At 43.4% G+C, this 26376-nt stretch overlaps 1 protein-coding gene across 1 annotated transcript in view; it reads left to right on the top strand.

The window, feature by feature from the left end:
- Positions 1–287: 287 nt before the first annotated feature.
- The window catches only part of SLAMF1 (signaling lymphocytic activation molecule family member 1), a 32550-nt gene continuing 6461 nt past the window's right edge, over positions 288–26376 (top strand). The window contains exons 1-4 of the mRNA XM_082665406.1: positions 288–381; positions 8293–8634; positions 10583–10867; positions 21741–21839. Coding sequence (XP_082521532.1) covers positions 306–381; positions 8293–8634; positions 10583–10867; positions 21741–21839 — 802 coding nt within the window. The 5' untranslated portion in view covers positions 288–305. The remainder of the gene's footprint in view (positions 382–8292; positions 8635–10582; positions 10868–21740; positions 21840–26376) is intronic.

Consider the following 26376-nt stretch of genomic DNA (forward strand, 5'->3'; position numbering starts at 1 on the left):
TGCCCAAGGCTGGGGCTTGACCACAGCCTTGGGTGATTACCCAGCTCCCTTCTCGGCTCTTGCAGTCTAAGCACCTGATTTTGACTTCTTGGGAACAGCAGAGTGACTTAAAGCCTGAAAGGAGATGAGCAATCCTCGAGGCACAGGCAGAAAAAGTCCCAGTGAGACAGGAAGCCTACTGGTTCCTGATGCATAAACTAGACAGTAGAGGCAGCACTTGCCTGACAAAGAGCTCACTCTGCCGTGGCGTCTGCAAGCAGCTGCCCGGCTCCTCACAGGGCTCCCTTCCCTCTCCTCACTGGCTGATGGATCCCAAGGGGCTCCTCTCCTTGAACGTCCTGCTGTTTTTCTCCCTAGCTTTTGAGCTGAGCTGCAGAACAGGTGAGTGCTCATCTGTCTGAGGGCTTGGGTCCCATGATTACCTGCCAGGAATCAGCTGTAGCCCATGGATGGAGAGAAGAGGCAGGGGTGGCGGGTTGTTTTTCGGCTGCCTCTTCCTCAGAGACTGACTCTGAGTTCTTCCTGCCTCTTTTAAAGAGGAAGGAACATTGTGAGTTACTGGGGTCCTGGCTTCTGAGGCTAAGCCCCACCAGTCCTAGTTTCCAAGGAAACCAGGAGCTCTAAGCCAAAGGCACTGGTCACATTCTAGACCAGCCTCTCTGGGTGAGAGGCTCCAGTCAAAGTCCTGGCTGAGTGGTTGGTTTTGCATGAGTATCTTTCTGGCAAAGACCCAGGCTAAGGGAATGAGCTGTAGGGATGGAGCTCTGGGAGAATATTACTCCTACAACCCTGTCCTGGATGGGGATCCTCACACACGCAAGCAGACAAACGAAAAACATGATCCACCTACATGAAAAGGCTGTAGTGCGAAGAGAGGGTAGAAGTGAAAACCCCAGGCACTGGTTGAGAACAGATAGTGGCCACAGTGTGGTCATACTGGTGGCTACTTTCCTGGAAGAGAAGGCTCCAAGGCAGCAAGAGGGGGAGAGGCCAGGATTTTTGGAGCCCAGGGCTGGTTACAGTAAGTGAGAAATGCAAATCGGAAATGCTCAGGGTCAGGGCAGCTCCAGTGTAAGGCCAGACACAAGACAAAGTGTTTGAAGCTGGGCTCTACTCCTGTCTTTCTGGTTTGCTGGTATTCTCTGTTTAGTAATAGCTGAGCTATGAGAAAAGGTGTTTGAGAAAGAAAAAGCCAAGCAAGGGGCAGACTTTGGGCTCACTGTGGAGTGGGTGAGAATCTCCTTTCTGCTTAAATGCCTTGGGACTGTGGGAAGCAGTCTGGAGTGGAAGCGGCATTAAGGAAGGGGGGACGTCCTGAGGCTCCGGATGTTCTGTTCTTGGGGTTTTCAAGACCACAAGTCCATTATGGACTTTTCCAGGAGAAGCCCAGAGATATGCTAGGATTGTCAGAGGGGCTGCACTTGGGATCTGTCTTTTGCCAGATTCCCAGATGAATAGGCCTTCCTTGGCCCCACTTTTCCTCAGAATCAGGCAGACCCATGGCTCTTGCTACCCAAGGTCTCAGAGAGCAATAATTGAACTGAGGGCTCAGAAAGCCAAACGAAACCACTTTAAGCCATCACAGGGAGAGTCAAACTTTCCTGGGTGCACCCCATTTGTGACTCCACCATTTTTGGAATTCTTCTTAGTGACTATCAGGCGTGATGGGTTTGAACAGTGAGCTGGACTTTTCTGTCTCTGTGCTGGCTTGCCTCCTGGCCAGTCTGGCCCTGGCATTTCAGGTTCTGCTGACAGCTGCTGCGCGGAAAGCTTTGGAGGTCACTGGTCAGTGAGAAACAGCCCAGCCCCACAGGCATGGCTACCCAATCGGTAGTGTCTCCCTTCCTTCCTTTGTCTGCTTTGAAATATGTACAAAAATTTTAGTGTTTTTATTTTAAAATATGCACCCTTTTGTGAAACCCCAATAAAACCCAGAAGGAAATGCTTTGCAAATGAGACAGGTCATTCATGACAGATTCACCCAACCAAGAAGCCCCATTCTTGTAAAATCAGTACCTACTCCCTTTCCCATCTCTACTCAGCTCGACTTCCAATTCCCAGTCAAAACTGTAAAAATCAAGAAGTCCACATGTCCCTCCCCCAAGTAAAGTGAATTTTCCATTTCCCCCAATGATACATCTTTTAATAGACTTCATTTTTTTAGAGCTGTTTTGGGTTCACAGCAAAAGTAAGCAGAAGGTACAGAGATTTCCAACTACCTCCACACATGAACAGCCCCCCCGCCCTTAACAACATCCCCCATCAGAGTGGTGCATCTCTTACAACTGATGAATCTACCCCAGTGGGATTTTTTATTCCTTCATTCAGGTCCTCCTCACATCCTTCACACACATGAGGGGAGAGGTGAGGGACAAGTGGGGGCATCCTAGACTTGGCCCAACCTTGTTGTTCACTGGCCCATTGTACCCCAAGATGCAGATCTAGGCACTTCCATCTCTCAAAAGCTTTAATACTGTGATATAATGCCACTACCTTCACTGTCTCCAGTGCTGGACTGGAAATCAGAACCTCAATGCTATTTGGTTTTATCCATAGATTGCCTTTGAACAATCCCATTCAGCAACGGTCTACTAAGGACACACGATGTGGCTAGCACTATGTGAGGTGTGGGGGAAGTAAAATGAAGAACCACAGCCTCTGCCTAGCACTTGACACAGTATCTGTGAGAGCCCTTCCATGAATGTTTGTTGAATGAATAATAATAGTATGTACAGCATCCTTGCTGTATACCAAACACCGTGGTAAGTGCTTTGTGTGTATTATTCATTTAATTATCATACCAACCCTATGAGATATATGTAGTTATTGTCACATTATGATTTTATAAAACAGGAAAAAGAGGTACAGAGCAGTTAGCAATTTCTCTTTAATCACCCAGCCTGACTCCAGAGGCCTGAATGAATGAAACTAGATAAGCTTATGTTTAGGGAGGAGGAGAATCCTAAAATTTGTTTCCAGGTACCATGGTAAAAATTAGAATATGCTGTCTATAATTGAAGGATATGAGTTGATTTTAATTGAACTGAAATGAAGTATAGGAATTTTCAAAAGGTGAGAGAAGTTGACAAAATCAAAGAAGGAAGTACAAGGCATATGGAGGTATTTGATCTGGAATTTGAAAAGTGGATAGAAACATCTTTCATCATGTAGCTTTCATTTAATTTTTTGTTAACTAGTTTGTTTATTGGAAGAGTATCACATGTATGTCTATAAAACTTCAACAGTGTAAAAGGGTACAGAAAGGAGACAAATCTCCCTTCTATACCCCTCCCTACTGTTACCAGTTTCTTGCATGTCCTTTTAAATGTATACATCAGGTAGGTTGGATTCTTATATAACTTGAAAAGAGTACTCTAGATGAAGGCACAGATGCAGAGGTAAAGTGCTGTGAGTTTTCAGGGGGAACTGTAAGTGGCCTGCTGCACCTGAAACAGAGGTTTCATACCTAAGGCACTTCTAGCTCCTCACCTGGCAAATAGGGATAAGGGTCCCCTTCATCTCCCTACATAAACAACTCTTACGGATGTTATAAAGATAAAGGAGAGTACATTCAGATTTTGGAGAGAGAAGAAATTAGACTCTGTTTTGTCATTTGTTCATTCATTCATTCATCTCATTCAGTTTTTTCATTCTCTCGGGCAAAAAGGATTTTTTGAGTTCTTACCATGTCCCAGGTGGGTATTAAGATTACAACAGTGAACAAAACAGACACAGTCCCTACTCTTGGAAACTTATAACTGAATAAGGATGACAAGCATTGAACGAGAGTTAAAAATGTCTTGAGCGATATGAAAGGAGAGATGCAAAGTGAACTGGAAGCATATGGCAGAGAAACCGAATCTAAGCCAAGGGTCAAGGGCAGAGGCCTGAAGGACAGAAGGAGTTAACCCGGCAAATAAAGAGCAGTGACAGGCTTTCAGGCTGGGGAACAGTGAGTGCAAATATTCTAAGATAGAAAGACCCAGCAGCGTCAAGGAATGGGACTAGGAGGACAGCTGGTAGGACTTCTGTTTAAAAATGAGACTTATTAAAGACACATTATCTTTTCTTTGTAAGCCTAGATTTCGCATAAGAACTGTGAGGGCTCTGAGTCCTACCTGAAAGAAATGTTGTAACAAGATGCCCAGTAACAGGGCTGGGCCAAAAAATTGTTATCATTAGGTAGAATCCCATTTTGTGAAAAGTTTGGCTAAATGCTACTGATTTCAGGAAAATATCCACGGGCCCATGTGAATCACTCTACTTTCTAAGTTGAATTTTCCTGGAAGGAAAGTGAGTTGGTGTTAACAGCTACAAATGTTTCCTCCAGACTCTCTTAGTAACCAGGGGCTGACTGAATCACAGACCTGCTGGAAAACACTCATCAAGCAGTAGGATGTTTCAGGAGCTGGGACTCTACTTGAAGTGTTTTATGAACCACTTTAAAGTCCCCACTTATTTTTCCACTCTTGCTTAGGTGGCAATGAGTTCACGTACCCCCTGCAGACCTGGCCACTCACATGCTTAGTTGTTACATCATCATTCTTTATGTGGGTTGTAGCGTGTGAGGGTCTCTTCCTGATGAAGTTTTGATTCCACTCCCCATGACTGAGTCTGCCTGAACCACTCAGCCTTTTCTTCTCATCTGCCCTCTCTTTCTTTCCCTCTTTACCCTCTTCTTTTCTTTTTTCAAAACTTTTTTTCTTTGATTTTTTTTTTTGACTACTCTCTGCCCCATCCTCTATTTCCTCTTCCCCCTGACTCCCTTCCAATTCCAAGTTCTGAAAACAGCCATGGTGTAAAGAGTTTGTTGGGTTACATGGGCAGAAGGGGCACACAGGAGACATGGCAGGGTGGAGACTTATGGTCTATGAATGGGTATAATTTCCATTTCTTCTTTCTCTATATTAAAATTGATCCAAAAAAATCAACAGTATGATGGCAATTCTCAACCTTGATTTGAAGCCCAGACTCCTTTGAGAGATGACATTTATGGCTATGCTCCCAGAAAAATGTACATATGCTTATTTATACCGCTTTTGTACACAATTTCAGGGGGCCTATGTACCACATGATGTTTCTCCTTGCATGGATGGTTCTAGTTTTCTGTCATCCCTTTATTGGTAGAAGTTTAAGTTCAGGATTCAAGAGGTTACTCTCTTGGGTACTGTACCTACCACATTATCTGGACAGTCAGGCATCCATAAGTGTGGCTGGAAGGAATTCCAACATGCCCTGCAGTTTATCTTTATAAAAACAGCAACACCAGCACCATGAACAGCAGTCCTTATTGAATCAATTGAGCAACAAGGGAGAGCGCTCTGTTTTAAGAGTTGATGTATTGGCAATATGTAAAAGAGCAAATGCCTAATTGTCTTTCTCACTATTCCTTAATAATTATAAGTGTCAGGAATTCTCTGGCAGTCCAGTGGTTAGAACTCGGGGCTTTCATTACCGGGGCCCAGGGTTCAATCCTTGTTTGGGGAACTAAGATCCTGCAAGCTACATGGCATAGCAAAAGAAAAAAAATACTATGTGTCCACCACTCAAATCCTGATTTTTCTTTTTTCCCAACCTCTGAATCTCTAGTCTGATATCAGCTGGGCCCTTTACAGGATCTCAGAGCATGTTGCTATCAAGAACGTCTGAATCAGTTTGCCCAAATTTCCAACATCCATCTTAACCACGAGTTATTGTGTCTTTTCTAGATGGCTGCACTACTTAGGCAAACAGTTTTATTGTACTCTTCTGACTTTCTTATCAACTAGAACAATTTGTGCTCTCTCTGACTCATGGGCTCCTTCTTTTACAAACATTAGCTTATGGTTAAGTTCAATTATTAAGTTCAGTCACGTATTGGGCAGAGCTAAATAAGAGAGGTTTTAGTCAGGTAACATGGCTTTCAGCATTCATAAATTGAACAGATATTTATTTAAAGCCTACTATGTGCCAACCACAATTGTGAGTCCTAGGGACAAAACAGTGAACAAGATCAAATTCTTCCTCTTGAGAAGTTGGCATTCTAGTGTTTAACACTAGAATAAAATAAAATAAATAAAATAAAATAAAATAAAATAAAATGAATAATATATACAGTATAACATCAGACAGTGATAAGCACAACAAGAAGGGATAGGATAGGATAGGTAGGATAGTCAGAGCAGGTCTCTCAGAGAAGATGATTTTTTGAGCAGAAATCTAAAATAAAATGAGGGAATGAGCTCTTTAGATATGTACGGGAAGAGATTGCCAGAAAGAGAGAGAACAGCAAATGCAAAAGCTCTGAGATGAGAATGTTCTGGATGAGTTACAGACCAGCCGGAGCCAGTGTGGCCATAGTGCAGTGAGGACAGGAGAAGGAGTTGGAGAGGTACCAGGGATTGGGTTATTCAGTCTTTGAAGCAATAACAGGGACTATGGATTTTATTCTATGGGTGCTTAGAAAGCCCTGGAAGATTAAAAGCAGGAGAGAGACAAAATCTGATATAGTTTTAAAAGGTCACACTGTCCATTGCATGGACGCAGGGAGATTAGTTGGAAGACAATGGCAGGGCCAGGCTGGTGATGATGGTGGTTGAAAGTCCTGAGATGCCAGATATATTTTTAGGGCAGAGTCAACAGGATTGCTGATAGATTGAATGTGGAGTATCAGAGGAAGAAAGGAGTCAAAGATGATTCCAGTGTTTTGGCCTAGGAATTGTAATGTTGTTTGCAGAAGGGGCTATAGAATCAAGAGTTCATTTGCTAAGTTTGAGATGCCCTTTAGACCTCCAAATACCAATACCAATCAGTGTAGGCAATTTGGAGTACTGTGAAGGGTTTGGGTAAGAGATATATCTCTGTAAGCATTCCAGAAACATGTCAAACTATGCAACTAGATAAGTGTGGCTGAGAAAGAGAAGAGTTCTGAGTACTGAGTCCTGGGATGCTCCAGTCTTTAAGAGCAGAAAGTTTCAGGCAAGGAGACTGAGAAAGGGCAGCCAGTGAAATAGGAAGAAAACCAGGAGAGTGTGTTGTTCCCCAGGCCAAATGAAGGCAGTGTTTCAAAGGAGGAATGTGAACAATGCCAAGTGAAAGCAAGATGAGAAAGCAAGGATGAAGATGGAGAAGTGACTTAGTATCATGGAATATACAGTGACCTTGACAAGAGTGGTTCCAATGAGTAGTAAGGAGAAGGCCTGTCTGGAGTGGGTACAAGGAAAAATAAGTCAGAAAATGGGGACAGAAGGTATAAACACACATTAAGGGACTTTGGAATAAAAGAAAACAGAGAAATGGGGAGGTGGCTGGGGATGGACCTGGCACCAGGGGAGGGGTTTTTAAGATTAGGGAAATTACATGTTGGTATGTTGTGTGTTAGTAAAAATAACCCACAACATACCATAACAATAACAAAGTTGATGATGCAAGGGGTGGGGGAAGTTGCAGAAGCAAAGCCTTGAAGTGAGTGAGTGCTCCATGAAGGAAGAGGTTAACCTTATCTGGGAGCAGAGACCATCCATCCAAGTAGGTAGGTTGACTTGGTGGTAGAAACAAATGGAAGTCCTCTTTTATTTCTTCTCCTTTTTCAGTGAAATGAGAAGCAGGGTCATCAACTGAGGTTGTGGGGGTTTTTTTGTTTTTTTTTTTGGTTGTTGTTGCCTCAGCTTTTTTGAAAAAGAGAAGTAAAATAATTTTTCACCCTTGACATTGTTAAATATCTTAGCTTTTTGGGGAGTTAGGATTCCACAGTTTGAATATGAGGCTCATCTCCTCCTGGACTCCACATCCCTCAGACTTTTCTCTTTCCTCCTCATCTGAAATGATGTTTCTTAACCTTGGTCTCTTGGGCTCACAAGCTCAGAATTAGTTTCAGTTACTCTCCATTCTTCATGCTATATATCCAATGGTGGTGGGAAGTCTGGCTGAGGAATTAATCCAGTTACTAGTTATATGACTTTAGGCAAGTCATTTAACTTCTCTATGCCTTAGGTGCCTTAACTATAAATCTGAGTTGATAGAATTCCCTCCTGGATCAAAGAAACCCAGAGTCCTAATTAGTCTATACAGCTCTATCATAAGTGATTTTAAGATTTCCACTGCAATTTTTGAAAACTGAGAATATAGTGGGAAATACTGAGAATATAGTGGGATCCTCATGACAGTCCTTATAAACTACTAAGGACCTGGCAACCCCAGGGATTGGCCAAGAGGAAGAGGGAGATCATCCAGTCTATTATTCCTGATCCACAGACAGGATGTGAGTCTCAAAGGCTTCCATAATAAGGGACTTCGTTCTCCTTCCTCCTGCAGGTGAGGGCTCAACGAATTGCCAAGTGATGATCCTTGGGCGGCTGGGAAGCAGTGTGCTGCTGCCCCTGACATCTGACGGGATAAGTAAGAGCATGAATAAGAGTATTCACATCCTTGTCACAATGGCAGGATCACCCATAGACACCGTCAAGAAGAAAATAGTGTCTCTGTATCTGCGGAAAGGTGACTCTCCACACCATCTGGAGAATGGCTATGAGTTTCATCCAGAAAACCTGAGCCTGAGGATCCTGAAAAGCAGGAAGGAGGATGAGGGCTGGTACTTTATGAGCCTGGAGGAAAACATTTCAGTCCAGCAATTTTGCCTGCAGCTGAAGCTCTATGGTAATGATGGTGGCTTCCCCAGTCCCCACTGGAGGGATGAGATAGTTCCTTGCCTAAGAATTTAGGCCTCTCTCAGAAGCAAAGGGTATTCAGAGTTGGAAGCAACTTGAAAGACATCTCAGTCCAGGGGTAAACCGTCCTTCAGGAAGAAGTTTTAGAAGTTCACAAATCTTTTTTTCATCCAAATTGCACGTTAGTGATAGCTGATTAGCACAAGTTACCTTTAACCCCATTTTCTTGGGGCTCCAGGCCCTCTTGCCTACAGCCCCTCTGCCTGTTGACAAGAGGGTCTGGAGCCCCAAGAGTCTCAATTTACAAATAAGATTTTATTTGAAAAAAGGTGTTTTTTTAATAAAAAAAATTTTGAATACCACTGATCAAGCTCAGTCTCGCTTTCATAGATGAGGACACTGAAATCTAGAGATAAGTGGTTTGCACGTTCCTACTCACATCTGCGTAGGTGGGTTCACTGCACTAGGAGTCCTGGGAGACGGAGGGCTGAAATTCAGCCCACACATCACTCACCAAGCCCCGCATCCTGGCAGAGGATTGCATCTACCTGGTGGAAGAGGCATATTTTTCTCATTTAAACAAATGCTCTGATTATAAAATTGCTCAGTTGCAGAACTTAAACTAGAACGTAGGTCCACCTAAATCTAAGGCCAGTGCATTTTTGAGCCTCTTTAACTGCCAGCCCCTCTTGAACACACCCAGAGTTTGTCTCTTAAGTCCCAAGGCTCCCTTGAATTCCCAGGGATCCTGGCAGCCATGCGGGCTACCCTGCTTCTTCAACAGTGAGTTTCTTATCTCTGAGGATGGGACAGGAGCCCCAAACAGCCAACATTTCTTTAAAATCCTCAGGTACCAACAAGAGAGACAGAAATACCCTCCCTGCCCTTCCCCTGGCCCTAGCATTCCCTTCCCTCCAAACAGTGTATGCAGAATTCCCACAGCCCTCCACCAGGTATCAGTGTGTCCTGATCATTCCAATAGTGTTCCCGGGGCAAGGCTGCCATGAGCACAAAGATTACACATGCATTTTCTAGAACAGTTCACTGCCTTTGTCACATCTTCTCTTTTATGATCAAATTCTTACCTTAGAAAATATGGTTCCTGCAACCATGGTGTTCTTCTCAAGTCAAAGAAAGAGTCTGGATCTTGGAGTCAGAAAGACGTAGTTTCAGATCTCAGTTTGGCTGTTAGAAGCTGAGTGGCATTATGTAAGACACTCCACCTCTCTGGGTCTCAGTTTCCTCATTTATAAAATGGGAATAATTATAACTAGGTTCATAATTGTTGAGAAAGTTGTTGAAAAGATTAAAAAATATTACAAATGTGAAATTCTAGCATTATGCCTGTCCTATAGTATGTACTGAATAAATAAGACTTTCCCTTTTACTTTGTCTATTTCACAGCATTAGAGTGAGATAAGTTGGTGAGGCCTGTGGCTATCCCAATTTCAGACACCCTAAAGCACTTGCTATAACACACACACACACACACACAAACACACACACACACACAGAGTATAGATGAAATCTCACCAGTAAAAAGTCATTTTTTTCGATCTGGAAGGTAATAATTTAGCCAAAGACAGTTAAAACCCATGGGGGAGTTAGCTGACAGCAAACTCCACAGGTAGAATACAGGAGAGCAACCTAGATGAGGAACAACAGAAAGGCAAGGGGAGCCCTAACAGTACTGGTTGGGGGGAACTAAAAGACAATGTTTTCTTCTCTATTTTATCCCAAGGTGATCCTGGAAAGAAGTATGGGGGAGGGGCATATGAGAGAGGGATGGTGCGAAGCAGTAGGTCCCCACAGAAATAAATCACACTACAGATCCACGGGCGGGGCGGGGGATTTGCATTTTCTTCTAACAAGAAGGTTAAGTCAGCATTCCAGAGGATTCATTTCAGTGATGGCTCCCTTTCTCCTCCTCCTGACAGAGCAGGTCTCCACTCCAGAAATTAAGGTGTTGAACTCCAGCCAGGAGAACGGGAACTGTAGCCTGATGCTGGCCTGCATGGTGGAGAAGGGGGACCATGTAGCTTACAACTGGAGTGAGGAGGCGGGCACCCCTCTGCTGAGCCCCACCAAGAACTCCCACCTCCTGTATCTCACCCTTGGCCCTCAGGATGCCAACAACATCTACATCTGCACCGTGAGCAACCCCATCAGCAATGGCTCTCAGACCTTCATCCCGTGGTCCAGATGCAGCCTCGGTTCCTCAGGTGAGTGCCCTTGTGGCGGCTAGTGTGCCACATTAACGATATGGGTTCAGTCCCCACCTGGACCAATTGCTCTTCTTCCATAGCCATGGTCTTCACCTTGGGAACAACACTTTATATGTTCTCTATAGTTTGTAAAAGCCTCCCATGTGCATTCAGTGAGTGGTTACTGTTCATAATGACCAGGGTGGCATTATGCTCAATTCAGAGTTGAGGAAACCAATGAGAAACGATGGAGCCAGACCCGGAGCCCAGGTCTCAAGTTATGATCCTTCCTCTCCCCTCCTGCCGTGGCACCAACCTGAAAGGCTGGCCGGGTGAGGGAGTGCAGGTGGCAGGTCCTGACTCCCAAGTCCATGCTCTACCAGTGGTGGGATTGTTCTACACCATCAATAAGAATTTATCAATCACCTATGCTGTAGAAAATTGGGAATAGACATGATAAATGACCTCTGCTCTCCGTCAACATGTTATAAAGATAAGACATGAAACATGTGCTCAATAATGAAAAGCAGGATGTAATAAAGGGCCACATTTCATGAAATGTACTGTGAATCCCATAGCAGGTCAGAGGGCCAGGGTAGTCAGTTCTCTGACTAAGACCTAGACTGTGAAGCCTGGGAAAATGATAAGTCATAGAGCACTTTATTATTGGCAAAGCGCTTTCAACTGTATGATCTCTTTTGATCCTCACAATGGTCTTATCAGATAAATGTTGTCATCATCTTCATTTCACAAATTAGGAAGTTTAAGCTCATAGCATGTAAGTACCCTCCTCAAGTTTCTTCAGCTTATAGATGGTAGAGTCAGCACCTAAACCTAGATCTTCTGACTGATCTTTCTCTGGAAAGATAAAGCATCATTATTCTGTTATCAAAAGGAACGAAGGGCTGATTAAGTAAGCTCAACTAACCACTTGAGATTGGAAACAGGATAGACCACTGAGCTTTTTCATTAATCGATCTTGTGTCCATGCCTCAGGTAGGCTCAGGGACAGAAGAACCAGGGTGCTGGCCCTGCAAGGTATTACCTGTGCTCTGACATTCTTCCCTCTGCAACCACTGGGGGGAAACAAGAGTCATTCCAAGGGGACTCCTGCCCACAGTAGACTTGGTGTATATGTGGAGGGCTTTTCCAGATGACCAAGGATCCAGGGACAGGGGAATGCAGCCAGGTCATGCCCTTCAGCATAGCATGTCCAGTCAGCGACTCCCCTGAGGTATTCCAGAGGGACTACTGGGAAAATCTACCTGGTCTCTTCATCTGAAAGTTCGTTGGTGAGCCTAACCAACTGCCTGTTTCCTCCCCCAGCCATTCATGGCAGAGTTGGCCACCTGTCCACCCACTCAGTGTGTCTGTCTGCTTGCCCACCTTGCACACAAGCCACATTCACAGGCTCCTCCCCCAGTTCAGACCTCTCTCTCTGCCCACAGCTATTCAGAATGTGCCGGTGGGATCAAGAAAGCAGTCTTGCATGAGTGCGGAGTTTAAAGAATGTGGCCCCAGTTGTCCTAGATCCAATATTACCCTTTTTACTCACAAGGATAAGCCACTTAACCTGTCTAAGACTTAGATTCTTTATCTAAAATACTAACAGCTGAAAGGTCTTAATTGTTTACTATGTGTCAGTATGTGGCATCTCATTTAATCCTCCCAGCAACCAAATAGTATTAGTATCCCCACCTTACGGATGAGGAAACAAAGATATGGAAAGGTCACACACAGAGCAAGGGGCAGAGCTGAGTTGTCTGATTCTGAAATCCTCATAGGTACTAGTGGAACAGATAATACACTTTCTAAATGCCTTATAAATCATAATAAAAATGTGTGTATTTCCCCCAGGGCTGAGGAAGTAGTAGCCCTTACCCCTGCCCAGCCTTCTCTGGTCATAGCAACCCTCTTAGAGTAAAGACAGGGCACCAAATGTTTTACCCTGACCCACCTCAGAAAAGAGGAATAATTCTCTTCATGCTCCTCAATATAGTTTAATGAGAATTTAATCAATGTTTTCCAAAGTCTTGTCCATAAAGCTTCGCCTAGGGGCATTTAGCTCAGGACATTCTTAAGAAACATATAGGGACTCCCTGGTGGTGCAGTGGTTAAGAATCTGCCTGCTAACGCAGGTGATACGGGTTCAAGCCCTGGTCTGGGAAGATCCCACATGCTGTGGAGCAACTAAGCCCATGCGCCACAACTACTGAAGCCCGCGTGCCTAGAGCCCGTGCTCCGCAACAAGAGAAGTCACCGCAATGAGAAGCCTGCGCACCGCAACAAAGAGTAGCCCCCGCTCGCCACAACTAGAGAAAACCTGCGCACAGCAACGAAAACCCAATGCAGTCAAAAATAAATAAATTAATAAATTAATTTTTTTCAAAAAGAAAGAAACACTTAACCACTGGTGGTCCAGTGGTTAAGACTCTGTACTTCCACTGCAGGAGGTGCGAGTTCGATCCCTGATCAGGGAACTAAGATCCCGCATGCCGTGCAGTGCAGCCAAAACTAAAAAAAAAAAAAAATGCTCTTACGCATCTAAGCCACTTTGAGGACCAAGTATGCCCTAGTGTGACCAGATTTACTGGGTATGGAGCAGGCTTTTGCGAGATGGGGAAGGAAAAGAAGAAGCGGAAACATGGCACCATGGGAAAGCCCTGTCAGGACCTCAGCCCAGGCATTAAGACAAATACCCAGCAGCCACTGCACTTTCTTGGGCCTCTGTTTCATTACATGTGAAATGAAAATGGTGAACTAGTGACATTCTTTCCAGAGTAAATATTCTATGATTCAGTTTGTATGTACCTGAATAAGAAATGCTAATAAAGCGTTACCAAGGTATATTAGTTTGCTAGGGGTGTTGTAAAAAGATTCCATAAACTGAGTGGCTTATATAACCAAAATTTATTGTCTCACAGTTCTGGAGGCTAGAAGTCCAAAAGTAAGGTGTCGGCAGGGTTGGTTCCTTCTGAGGGCTGTGAGGGAAGGATCTGTTCTAGGCCTCTCTCCTTGGCTTGGAGATAGCTGTCTTCTCCTTATGTCTCTTCACGTTGTCTTCCCTCTATGTGTATATCTGTCCAAATTTCCCCTTATTATAATGACACCAGTCATGTTAGATTAGGACCCACCTGTACTTAGTTTGCTAGGGTTGCCATAACAAAATACCAAAGACAAAGTGGCTTAAATAACAGAAATTTATTTTCGCAAGTTCTGGAGGCTAGAAGTCCAAGATCAAAGTGCCGGCAGGGTTGAGTTTTTCCTGAGGGCTCTCTCCTTGGCTTGTAGATGTCTACCTTCTTGCTGTGTCTTCACACAGTCTTTCCTCTGGGCATGCTCGTCCGTAGTGTCTCTTTGCGTGTCCAGATTTCTTCTTCTTATAAGGACACCAGTAAGACTAAATTTGGGTTCACCCTAATGACCTCATTTTAACTTGATTACCTCTGTAAAGACCCAGTCTCCAAATAAGGTCACATTCTAAGGACTTCAACATATGAATTTTGGGGAAACACATTCAACCCGTAACACAAGTAAAGATCCCCTCCCCTGCCTCCAGGGATGGGGAACCACAGCATGTCAGAAACAAATCACACAACTAGTTTGTGGCATGCCGTTCGCAGTAAACCAGGTTGCCTAAATATGGAAAACAGAGTTTTGTTAGTTCATTGATTTGTGTTTGCAAATCAATGTCACTAATTTTTAAAATACTGTGCTTAGTTAGACAAAACATTTACTGAGGTTCTACTATGTTCCAACATTGTGTTAGGTGCTGAGAACACAAAGACCAAAAAAGACACAGTCCTTGCCCTTAAGGAAGGAATAGTTCTAAAAATAACTAATTATCCCAGGTCTGGTAATGCAACAGGTGCAAAACAGAAGTACGTGCAAGTTAAGCAAGAGGAGGGAATGATTGACACTGTCTCAGGGAATCAGAAAGAGCATCACAGAGGATGTGACATAAACAAAGTTTTGAAGAACAAGTAGAAATTACCCAAGCAGATAAAAGAAAGACATTCCAGGAAAAGGAAAAGGCAGATATAACTGGGTCTTGTTCTGTATTATCCTATAGTATCCTGATGGGAACTAATAGATAGTTTTAGGTAGAGGAGTAACACGATCAGCTTTGCATTTCAGAGAGAAAATTCAGTGGTGTGGAGAATAGATTGGGGTGGGGAAGAGGCAGAAGAAAGAGAAACTAGTTATGAGGCGGGCCCATTATTTCAGTCACCCATCAAGGGTTGATGAGACCTGAACCAGAGCAGTGGCTGTTTGTTTAACAAAGACTCCATTCAAGGGAAACCCCAGCCTTGGGCTGAAGCGGTGGGGTGTGAGGGTTTATTAGAGGTCACTTCACCATCTATAATGAGGACAGTGATTTTAAGATATTTTTCACTTTCATTAATGAAAAACTCAAAGTGGTTAATGATGTGATGAGAGCAAATGAGACATGATGTCAGCACTGCTTCTCATCAGGACTCAAACTGAAGAGCAAAAGAACATATTTGGGTCTTCCCTGGTGGCACAGTGGTTGAGAGTCCGCCTGCCGATGCAGGGGACACGGGTTTGTGCCCCGGTCTGGGAAGATCCCACATGCCGCAGGAGCGGCTGGGCCCGTAAGCCATGGCCGCTGGGCCTGCGCGTCCGGAGCCTGTACTCTGCAATGGGAGAGGCCACAACAGGGAGAGGCCCGCGTACGGCAAAAAAAAAAAAAGAACATATTTGTTCCTCAAAATCTTTTCTTTCTTTTTAAAGGAAAATCTATTTTTATTTTATTTATTTATTCATTCATTTTTTGGCCACACTGCATGGCTTGTGGGATCCTAGTTCTCCAACCAGGGATGGAACTAGGGCCCCCTGCAGTGGAAGCGTGGAATCTTAACAACTGGACTGCCAGGGAATTCCTGTTCCTCAAAATCTTTTCTTTCTAACAACTGTCTAGGCTCTCCATCATATATAAATCTTTATTCCAACTGTTATCTCAGTGTTTTACAGCAAGAAACACCTTCATGTCTATTGTTATGATGCCTCTTTACTGCAAAGTCCATTTCCAAGGGTGCTACTAAGCATTCTCCTAGGTCATGCAGCGTGTGTCGATGTGGGTCAGCACTGGACAGTGTGTGACATGCTGCCGTCCTTCATGACATGTTCTGAAATAGTTCTCTCTGTGCAAGAATGAGTAATACTAAACCTTAAATAGCCCAACTCAAAGGGAATACCCCTGGAAGCTCATCTTGAAAAGAGGACCCCTTTCTGCAGATTAGCAAAAAGTTGGCTCAGCAAGTCTGGGTTAGCTCAGTGGAAGGAAAGAAAAGCTGACACCTGCCAGTATGTTCTGGGGGCTCCCCCTTTCTAAAAAGGCCATTTCATCAAAAGGGAGCTCCCATTGTTACAGAGTCACCTAGCTGTTCCATGCACAGAGCAGGTCCCTCTCCCTGGTACTCCCAATCCAGGAAGCATGGCAACAATCTTGGAAGGATGGAACCTGGACACTTCTCATGGACCAGAGCCTTGTCACGTGGCCACACCTGCTACACAGGATGCTGAGAAATGTAATCCTTAGCTGGGCAGCCATGTGACTGGACAAGACTTGCATTGTCGTGGGAGAATGAAAATGCCCCTGGAGGCACACCTACTAGCCCCTGCAACACAGTGCTGGGTAGGATAGGCAGTTGTAAGGGATTTTTCTGGAAGCTGTGAACTCTGTAATAATTTTTACCTCGATGGTCCCAGATCTTAAATTAGTGTATGGTATGGTTTAGGACCACCCTTCCCCCACTAACAATTCTGAGAGGAAACTTCCACCAACAAAAAGATGTCTCTTGAAGATGGTTGACTTCTTCAAGTTGATGTGCTCCAGGCAGGCGGCCTTTCTGACAGAACCACATGAAAGGCAGGAAAGAGATCTGGCACTCTCAGACGGTTACGTTAGCATCTCAGTAACTCCTGGGGTGAGCTACATTTGTTTCTCAGATTCTTTTTATTTTCTTCTTTACCTGCCTTAAAGAATAAAGGTTTGGGGACTTGAGAGACAGGCGCTTTTGTGTTTCTGTGGCAGCAGATTTCAGAGATAAAAAAGGCCCTTCAGCATTTTCCTTGGATGCATGTCTATGTGCCAAGTTATCAGGTTTAAACCACAGCCAATCTAATAGAAGACCAGGGGTGGAGACTTGTGCAAAGAACTCTTCATAAAATGTACTGGAGTTCTCAACCAGCCTGCTCAGCTACCTCTAAGAGGCTCCAGGGGAGAAAAAGTCCCAAACCTCCTGTTTAAGAATGTTAAGATAACATTTTTTTGTGGACGAAGAATGGGACCTGTGGACTCCAGAACAATATCGGCCTGATTTTCGAGCATTGCCATCCTGAGGGGCCTCACTACATGACTGAGCAAAAAGCAGGAGAGCTGGAGATTCTGCCACAGGAAATGGTGGTTTGAAATAGGAGCACAGATGGTGCTGAGAGCAGAGAGGCACACCTTCTTCCTGGTTCCATTTTGTTATAATAAAACACATGCCAAATAGGTCATTGCTTGTTCCTTTCTACTCCTGCCTTGGGCCATTCAGAAGGTGACTCTGCATTCCTTCCCAGACTTTCTCATACTTAGTGCTCTGATAATTCTTAACAAAAGGGACATGACAGAATTCTCCAAGCTTCATTCTATTGCCTCTAAGTTAACTTAGTCCATCACAGTTATGTTGAGTGCCCTCCTGCCCTACCCTGTGTCATGTGGAAGGGGTAATGCATATGAAGCGTAAGGTACAGCATCTACCTTCAAGGAGTTTACAATCTAGACAGGACTCAGAAGCTACCAGGTAGAAAAACATCATCATATTAAGGAAACTACTGCTAGAATTCCTCTTTGGAAGGCAACAGAGTTTGTTTAGGATGGTAGCTTCATAAATGCTAGACTGCAGAAGGTGAGACCCCTCCCCCTAAGAATCCAGCTGTAGGTTAGATAGTTCTGTATTACAATGGGGGAAAATGTTGCTTGTGCAGAGATAGGAAGAGAAAGAGAGGGTCTGAGCCTGTCAGAGGGTGGGAAGCTGCCTGGTTCATGATGGAATCTGCTCCTTGTGACCTTTCAAATCTACACTAGAGGATTTGAACCCACAAAATTCTTAGTGTAGGTTTTTTGGTTTTGTTTTGTTTTGTTTTTTGTAGAAACTGATGAAGACACTGTACCTTGCACCCAGGACAGCTGAGACTAGAACAAGTAGAGCTGCAGGAGAGAAAGCTCAGAGGACCATGAGGAAGTTATTCCCAGAAATTACAGGAATCATGGGCAGCCTGAACCCACCAAGCTGTAAAAGTAGCATTTTGTCCATATTTACCCAAATTCCTGACAGCCTAGAGTCTCTGACATTTAGTTTCCATTTACATATCATAATTGAATAAGAGCACCAAAAAGATGATCACCAAGTGTAGAAATATTTGGACCTGGTAGACAGATAGAGAAATTAAGTCGTAAGCAAATGACATGATGGTTCTGAAGCATCCATCCTTCACTGATGTTCAGGGACCCCTCTGGACTTGCGATCAAACCTATCTCCTGTCCTTAAAATCAACCAGCAAGAATTTACCAAGGACCTCTATGTGTCAAGTAGTAAGAGAGCTGCAAAAGAAGTAAAGAGGTGGTCTCTGGCCTCCAAGACCCTAGCAGCTAGTTAGAGAATTGAGGCAAGTGGAGTTGACATTTATTCACCACATGCTGGATTGCAGGCATTGCTCTGAGCACTTTCCGTACATTATTTCATTGGTTCCTCAGAACAACTCTGTGAACTGAATATTTTTATGTTCATTTTGCAGATGAGGAGACAGGGGCCCCAGAGAGTAGGAGCAGCCTATCTGAGGTCACAGAGCTATCAAGTGGTAGACCCAGAATTGGAATCCATCTGTCTGGCTCCAAATGCTCTCACTGAAAATAGTCTCCACAGCAGACATAATTCTAAGATGTAGGACATAAACCAAAGGTGCTTCAGAGTCCAAGGAGGAGGGAAGAATGGGAGCTGGAATGGTCAGGAAAAGTCACACAGAGGAAGGAAGATTGGCCTGGGGGGTCAGGACTCGGCAGTGGTGGCGGGGGGACCGCTGAAGGTGCAGCGGGAGGGAGAATAGAGGACTGAGCATATGCACAGGTGTTGGATGGAAGATGGTGAAGGGACTAGTTGGCACCTCAGAGGGCCTTTGACTCACGAGGTCTCCCAGGCAACCCAGTCTTCTGCTGCTTTCCATGTGGAGGCCTCACCACCACAGGCTAAAACACAAACTATAAATTCTGTAGGTCTTATGTCACCTGGCTCGACCATCACCTTCTCTGTGACTCTAAGTACACTTGTCTGAGTCTCAGTTTCCTCAACATAAAATTAGTGAGCTGGGTGAGATAAGCACTACAGTTCCTTTAAGGTTACAAAAGTCTATGGTCCTGTAACTTAAATCCTCCAGTAGATTCATATTACTTTGTATCCAAAGACTAGGAGAAAACTTGGACTTCTGAAATATCTTTCAGGACTGTGGCCAGGTTGCCTCTCAGATCTGGTTGGACTGGCCGAAGCTGGTCATGTATGTCATAGGACAAGTGGAACACATAGCTTTCATCCTCCTGAGACCCTGAAAAGAAAGAGAGGGCTGGTGTCATTGTGTCCCCTGGGCCAGTTATATGTCCCCGTCGTCTTTAGTTTATGTGAGTAGGTGGGCAGCTGAGCTGTCAGCAACAGGAAAAAGTCTCACTTGGCAGAAGTGTTACAGATGCACTTATGTCATCTGCTGTTTCCTAACTTTATTTTATGTATGTAACTATGTATTTATTTATTTTGCTATTCTCTAGTTTTAGATGCACCACCTTGTTGGTTTTATTTTATTTTTATCTGAATGAAATTTGAGAGAACTAGTATTTTTTAAAATGACTTAAATAGTCGCAGTGTTTGTTCTTAAATTAACCATTGATTTAGAAGGTCTCAAAATACATGAAGGAAGAAAAAAGAGGAAATAGTCTTGAAATACTAAGTGCTACTATAACTATTTGCTGGGTCAGTTCCATGGACTGATGAAACCTGGTGGTACTTAGGCTTCTAGCTCTGCTTCTTTATCTTAGGATCTGAAAGCGTTCTCTGTGGGTTTCTGGTGTTGGCAACATCAATCTGAATAAACAGTCTCTCACTGTTTCTTGGACAAAACACACACACACACACACACACACACACACACACCTGTGAAGTGAGTTCTCAGCAACCATAAGCCATTCAGAGTGGTTACTCAGGGTACAGCTGCTCACAGGGCAATTCTAGCCTCAGCAGTGATTTTGTACTCATATTTCATTCTTTATATAAATTCAGGAGTCTTACTACAACTCTCTGCTTGCCCTCTAGCTTTTTTGATCAGGGGTCAAATGACCGCTGAAGTTGGTATCTGGCAGGGTTAAAACATGTTTAATTCTGGGAAGAGACTCTATCATCAAGATCTTTACAAAACCAGTTCAGTGAGATTCCCTGGGATGACGATGTGTGAAAAGCCTAGAAAGAAAAAGAGAATATTTTCAAACCCAGGAGGCAACCTCTGGTTATCCGTCAGGCTGAAGGCCCACTTGGATCTTGGTGGGGTGCGTTTTCATCAATTTGTTGAGACTTCAGTCTGTGTCTTTGGTTAACTCTGTAAACATCTGAATTGTGTCTGCAAGCACTCTACCCCTTTGTACCCTATCTATTTCTTCCTTTCAGTTTCTTCCCAACAAATCCATCATAAGTTCAACAACAAGCAGGCTGATTCCACAACCATCCTTATAAGTTACCTTTACACATTAATGTTACCTCCTGGTATTTAGAAGGTACAGGCTATTACTTAGAACCCTAGTGGTGCTTCGGGTTGTCCCTCACCGTTAATTATCCTGGTGTATCTTACCCCAAGCCCATAAGTCTCCCTGACTCTCCAAGAAGTCTGTCTTCAGTATTCAGCCATGTTTCTACTCCTAGACCAACCTCTAGTTCTTGAGGATCTCTGTGCCAGCTTCCTTATCCATAAAATGGGAGTAAGAAGAGTATCTACCTCATAGGATTTTTGTGAGGATTAAATACATTACTAAACAAGATACACTAAAAAAAAAAATGCCTGGCCCATTGTAAATGCTCAATAGTTGTCTGTTATTATCTTATTGAGCTAAACATCTTATTTACTGGGGTAAGAGGTCTCGTCCACTGTTTTCCAAAGTGCTGCTCCTGGTTCAGAAGGATTTGGTAAAGGGAGCAAAGAAGAAAAAATGAAAATTGACTCTCTGATTTTTAGTCTGGGTGATGTACTCTAGTGCTAATATTAAACACAGGACTGATTCAGAGTAAAACTACATACCTTTCTTTCAGTTCAGGTCTAGTGGGTTCAATACAGTTATTTGCATGGAAGGACAATAATAACACATTATGTTTATTTTTAAAAAAGCATAAGTAGATCCTCCTTCCTCCCAGTGTCTCATGAGAATGGTGTGGGAGTATGGGGACAGCACATGCAGCCATCAGGCTCTTTCTACCAAAATGGATACAGGACACATTAGAAATTTAAAAACAGAGAAACTGAGCAGAGAAGTTGACTTAGAAAAAACAAAGATAAGTTTAATTTTAGTCATGTGGTAGACTGTCTAAAGTGAAGTGAAAAATAAAACATTTGAATAGAAGAATCTTTAAAGAAATTAGGAGTATGAAAGTCAAAAGTAGTGAGAGAAATCGGGATAAGAAAACAGATCTGGAACTCTTCAGTAGTCTAAAGCTGATCTCTAAAACCATAAGATCGAATGTCTCCCTTGAGGAAGAATGTAGACAGAAAACATGAGGCTAGGTCTCCCCACTTCTGCGTGGGATGTTTTTAAACTCACAGCACTTTTGAGACTGCCCTTTGACTTTTTTTTCAGAAGCAAGACAATGGGCACTGTATGCTGGGCTCTTCTTAGGGGTCATCGTTGGTGTCATCATGATTCTGCAAGTGGCAATACTACTGTTGAGAAGAAGAGGTAGGTGACAATAGATTCTTATCAGACTCCCTGTGGTAAGCAGGGGACCTCTCCCCACAAGCACTTGCTCTCACCACTGGGGCTTTCTGCAGGCAATGCCTTTGCAAAAACACTACATAAACATATTCTCGGATCTTGTTCAATTCAGTTTCATTCAACATGTCTTGCTTGATCCCGCCACACTAGGCTGTGGGGATAAAAAGATAGATGAACCACAGGTATTTAATATGGGAGACATGACACAGATAATTTAAATTCAGTATATATGACAAACACTGCAGCAGAGGTGTGTACAGGATGCTGAAGGGATCCAGATAAGAAGCTTAAAATATTCACTAGGAGCAGAATACAGAGGACCCTTGAATCTTGTTCAACAGAAAAGTTATAACTACTGACTAATAATAAAAAGGATGCTTTTACCCAAGGGTTGAAACCTTTCTATAATTTCTTCTTTTTTAATTAATTATTTTATTTATTTTTGGCTCCGTTGGGTCTTTGTTGCTGTGCACGGGCTTTCTCTAGTTGTGGTGAGCGAGGGTTACTCTTCGTTGCGATGTGTGGGCTTCTCATTGCGGTGGCTTTTCTTGTTGTGGAGCACAGGCTCTAGGCGTGTGGACTTCAGTAGTTGTGGCTCACGGGCTGTAGTGTGCAGGCTCAATAGTTGTGGCATGCAGCCTTAGTTGCTCCATGACATGTGGGATCTTCCCAGACCAGGGCTCGAACCCATGTCCCCTGCCTTGGTGGACGGATTCTTAACCACTGTGCCACCAGGGAAGTCCCTATAATTTCTTTTTATGCTTACAATATCCCTCTGAGAAAAGGAGGGTATAGTTGTTTCTATGTGACTTAGCAATGGGGTAACCAAGGCACAGAGAGGCTGACTCCTGCAAAGTCACCCAGCTGATTGGTGAGGGAATCAGAACTGCAACTATGTGTCCCAACTACCGGGGCGTGTTCCTCTAGGAAGGCCCACAGCTTATCAGAAGACAGCAGAGAGAACACACTTTACTACCATTTTAGCACAAATTCTGACTCACCTTGGACAAGTGTGCAATTCATGAGGTCACTTAAAGCCAAACTAAATAGTTATGGAAAGTTACCCAGGGTAGACTGAAACCATTAGGGCCCAATTACTCCCTTGCAGTTTCAATGTCTAGAGTTAGTATCTCCTGGCCTCCCCTCCAAGTTGTCCTATGATTCAATATCCTGGGCAGTGTGCTCCCCTCAGCGACACTACCCACCACCCACTCACATTAGCATCAGAAGGTCCTGCCCCACGATCAGGACAGATCCCTGGGCTGGTCTTCCCATGGGGAGAATAGAACTTGATCCTCACACCACAGATCTGATGGCCGATCTCATTCTCAAGTAGATCAGTGTTCTCCACATATAACCTTCTTGGAAAAGCCCTGTCTCAGCACTCTGATGTTGGTTTTGCTTATGTAAAAAAATCTAGGTCATAGCAAGCCGCCTACTTTGTCTCATTTCCTCCATTTAAGAGGTAGCTGGGGAGGAATGGGGGGAGTGCGGCAATGCAGACAGAAATCACGATGAGAGTCCATGGGGATGGGCCAGGGCAGCCACATTTGTCTTAGACAATAAGGAAGCAGTGAAATACCAGCGATGAGAAAACTGAGATTAACATACCTGCATTAACCCAGCTGGTGAAGGTCCTGGGATCCTAACCTGCACTCTTTCCTCAACTACATCCTGCTCATCACATGGTTGTCTCTGAAGGGAATAGCGCTCCCCACCCCACTACAATTCTCTACTACTTTTCCCAAACACGTACCCATCCTTGTTTCTAATCACCGTGTATTCCTTGTAAGCCAGGAACATACAAAGCCCTGCCTTAAGTCTGTGGGAAAAGCTTATACTTAATTGCTGTACCCCCATAAGACTTTGCTCAAGAGATTCTGTTGCCAACTTCTATTGGTGTCACCTCCAGAATGCAGCCTGACTCTGAAGGTTTTCAGAAGGACTCTCTGGAAATTTCGTGTCCAGGAGACACACTAGATAAGAACATAGATTTTTAGCATTCAAATGCAGACTTTGCCACTGACAAGCTCTGTGATCAAACGAAAGGCAAACAAATCTGCAAAATGGGGATAATATTATGTACTTCATGGTATTGATGTGGGGATCCATAAGTCAATATACTGAAAGCACTGAACACGATGGCTTCCATGGATAGATGATGGATGAGAGATGGATAAATAGATGAATACACACACACACACACACACACACACACACACACACACACACACACAGAAAGACTAATCTCTTAATGTAAGCATCAATAGTTAATCTCTATTGCCAGCAGAGGGCAGCGCTGGAAGGATCTGGGAAGAGCACCTAGAACAGATTTAAAGTACTTGAGGTTAGGGTAACATAAGACAACTTTATGCCTCAGATGAGAGCTGAAAAGGATATTAGACCGACTATGCCTTCATTTTACAGTCATGGTAAGAGAAGAGACCCATTGAGATGACATGTTGTCCAATGACACACAGCTAATGAGGGCTAGAAGGGGGATGCCCCAATGCTAAGGTCAAGACATTTTTCATTAGATCTTAAGGCCTCAGTGACTAGAGTTGAGCTGGCTCCTGAAAACCTGTTTCTGCATTGGGGAAGAAAAGCATGAGACTGAATTATCTTGGTCCAGTGGTCTTTTTGAGAAGCAACATTCAGCCTTGCCTTTTCCATCTCTCTGACCCTTTGGGACTTTCCCCTCAATTGTAATTTTCAGCTTGAGCTGACCTGAAAGACTGAAAGTCCTTAAGGACCGAGGTCTGTTCTCTACACTATTTGTTCCCCTACAACACCTAGGACAGTGCTGAGTGGGGGCTTCTAACTGTGCAAACATTCATGGTTTTGAACCGAAGGATGTATTTCACAGAACTAACTTGTGCCCCCTCTGTTATCTCCTCTGATCACCCCAAACCCTATCCTCCCTCCCTATCCCCCCGCAACACGCATCCTCAGCCAGTTATCAACCCTGACCAAAAAAGTGAAGTTGGAACCACCAGGCAGGTACTCCCTGCCCACACATGCACAGGAAAACCATACGTTGGCTTCTTTGAATTCTTTGAGCTTCCCAGCAGCTGCCCATCACTTCCTTCCCAAGTGTCACACCCTCATGCAGCACCTTCCACCACTTTCATCACGTACATACATACAAGGCCTTTCCCTTCCAAGTAAAAATATACCTCTCCTAAGTGCTATTCCCTCAGAGACATGCTCCTAGATTTTTAAAAGAATAAATTAATTGGTGTTAAAATAAGTCTACCCTAAAGACTTCACGTGATTTCCTCTGAATCAAGTCTCCATTGTTTTTGCCTGGACTTTGCAATAGTCTCAAAACAGGCCTCCCTGTTCCCATCTGTTTTTTACCCTCCATCCTTCTCACTGCTACATGATATATCCAAAGAATACCACAAAACATTAGAAAGAATGAGATAGGTCTACTGCACTAGCATGGAAAATGTCCTCAACACATTTTAGCTGAAAGGGTCAAGTTACAGAGAAGTGTATGGAATGACTGTATTTGCAGAAGAAATATCTGTATAAGTATAGCAAGTGTCCAGAGCTGCACCGTCTAATACGGTAGTCATCAGCCACGTGTGGCTGTTTAAATTTAAATTAATTAGAATTAAACACAATTTTAAATAATTTTATTGAAGTATAGTTGATTTACCATGTTGTGTTAATTTCTGCTGTACAGCAAAGTGATTCAGTTATACATATATATACATTCTTCTTCATAGAATTAAAAACAATTTAAAATTCAGTTTCTCGGTTGCATTAGTCACAGTTCAAGTGCTCAGTAGTGACTTGTGGCTTGCAGCTACCATAGTAGACTGCAAATATGGAACATTTCCATCATCGAAGATGATGTTGTATTGTACAGAGCTGATCTGGAAGGATATACATCAAACTGTTAAAAGCAATTACTTCTGAGAATGAAATTGTACTGGTTAATGGGGGAAAGAGGACATACTTTTTACTCTCTATTATTTAAATTTTTGTAACAAGAATGAATTATTCCTACAATTTAAAAAGAAAAAATTTAAAAACTGGTTAAAAATTTAAATGTTCTGCAACATATTAATTTCCAGAGATCCTAGGCTCTGAGCAAAAAAAGATGGTAGGCATTAGAATGACATTGCAGCTTTATTCCAAATAGTCCCAGGCAGATCATCCCTCTTGCATCCCTTCCACCTACACATACACCGTCCCCCAGAAACAGGGAGGTGAGAAAGCTGTGAATGAAACAACATGCTATGAGCTGAAGAATTCGAAAGAGGTATAAATAACTTGCCCTGCCCCTAAAGAACTTAGAATTCTATTAGGAGATCAGATATATACATCAAACAATAGAGATCAAAATAATTGAATGGCATATCAATTACACCTAACAATTGCACCTAACACTATGTGCCAGGCACTGTTCTATACACTTTACAAGTAATATCTCATGTAATCATCACAACAGCCCTGTGAGGCAGGTATTTCAATCCCATTTTACAGATAG

The sequence above is a fragment of the Grampus griseus genome (genome assembly GCF_964374135.1).
Source record: "Grampus griseus genome assembly, chromosome: 1".
Taxonomy (NCBI): domain Eukaryota; kingdom Metazoa; phylum Chordata; class Mammalia; order Artiodactyla; family Delphinidae; genus Grampus; species Grampus griseus.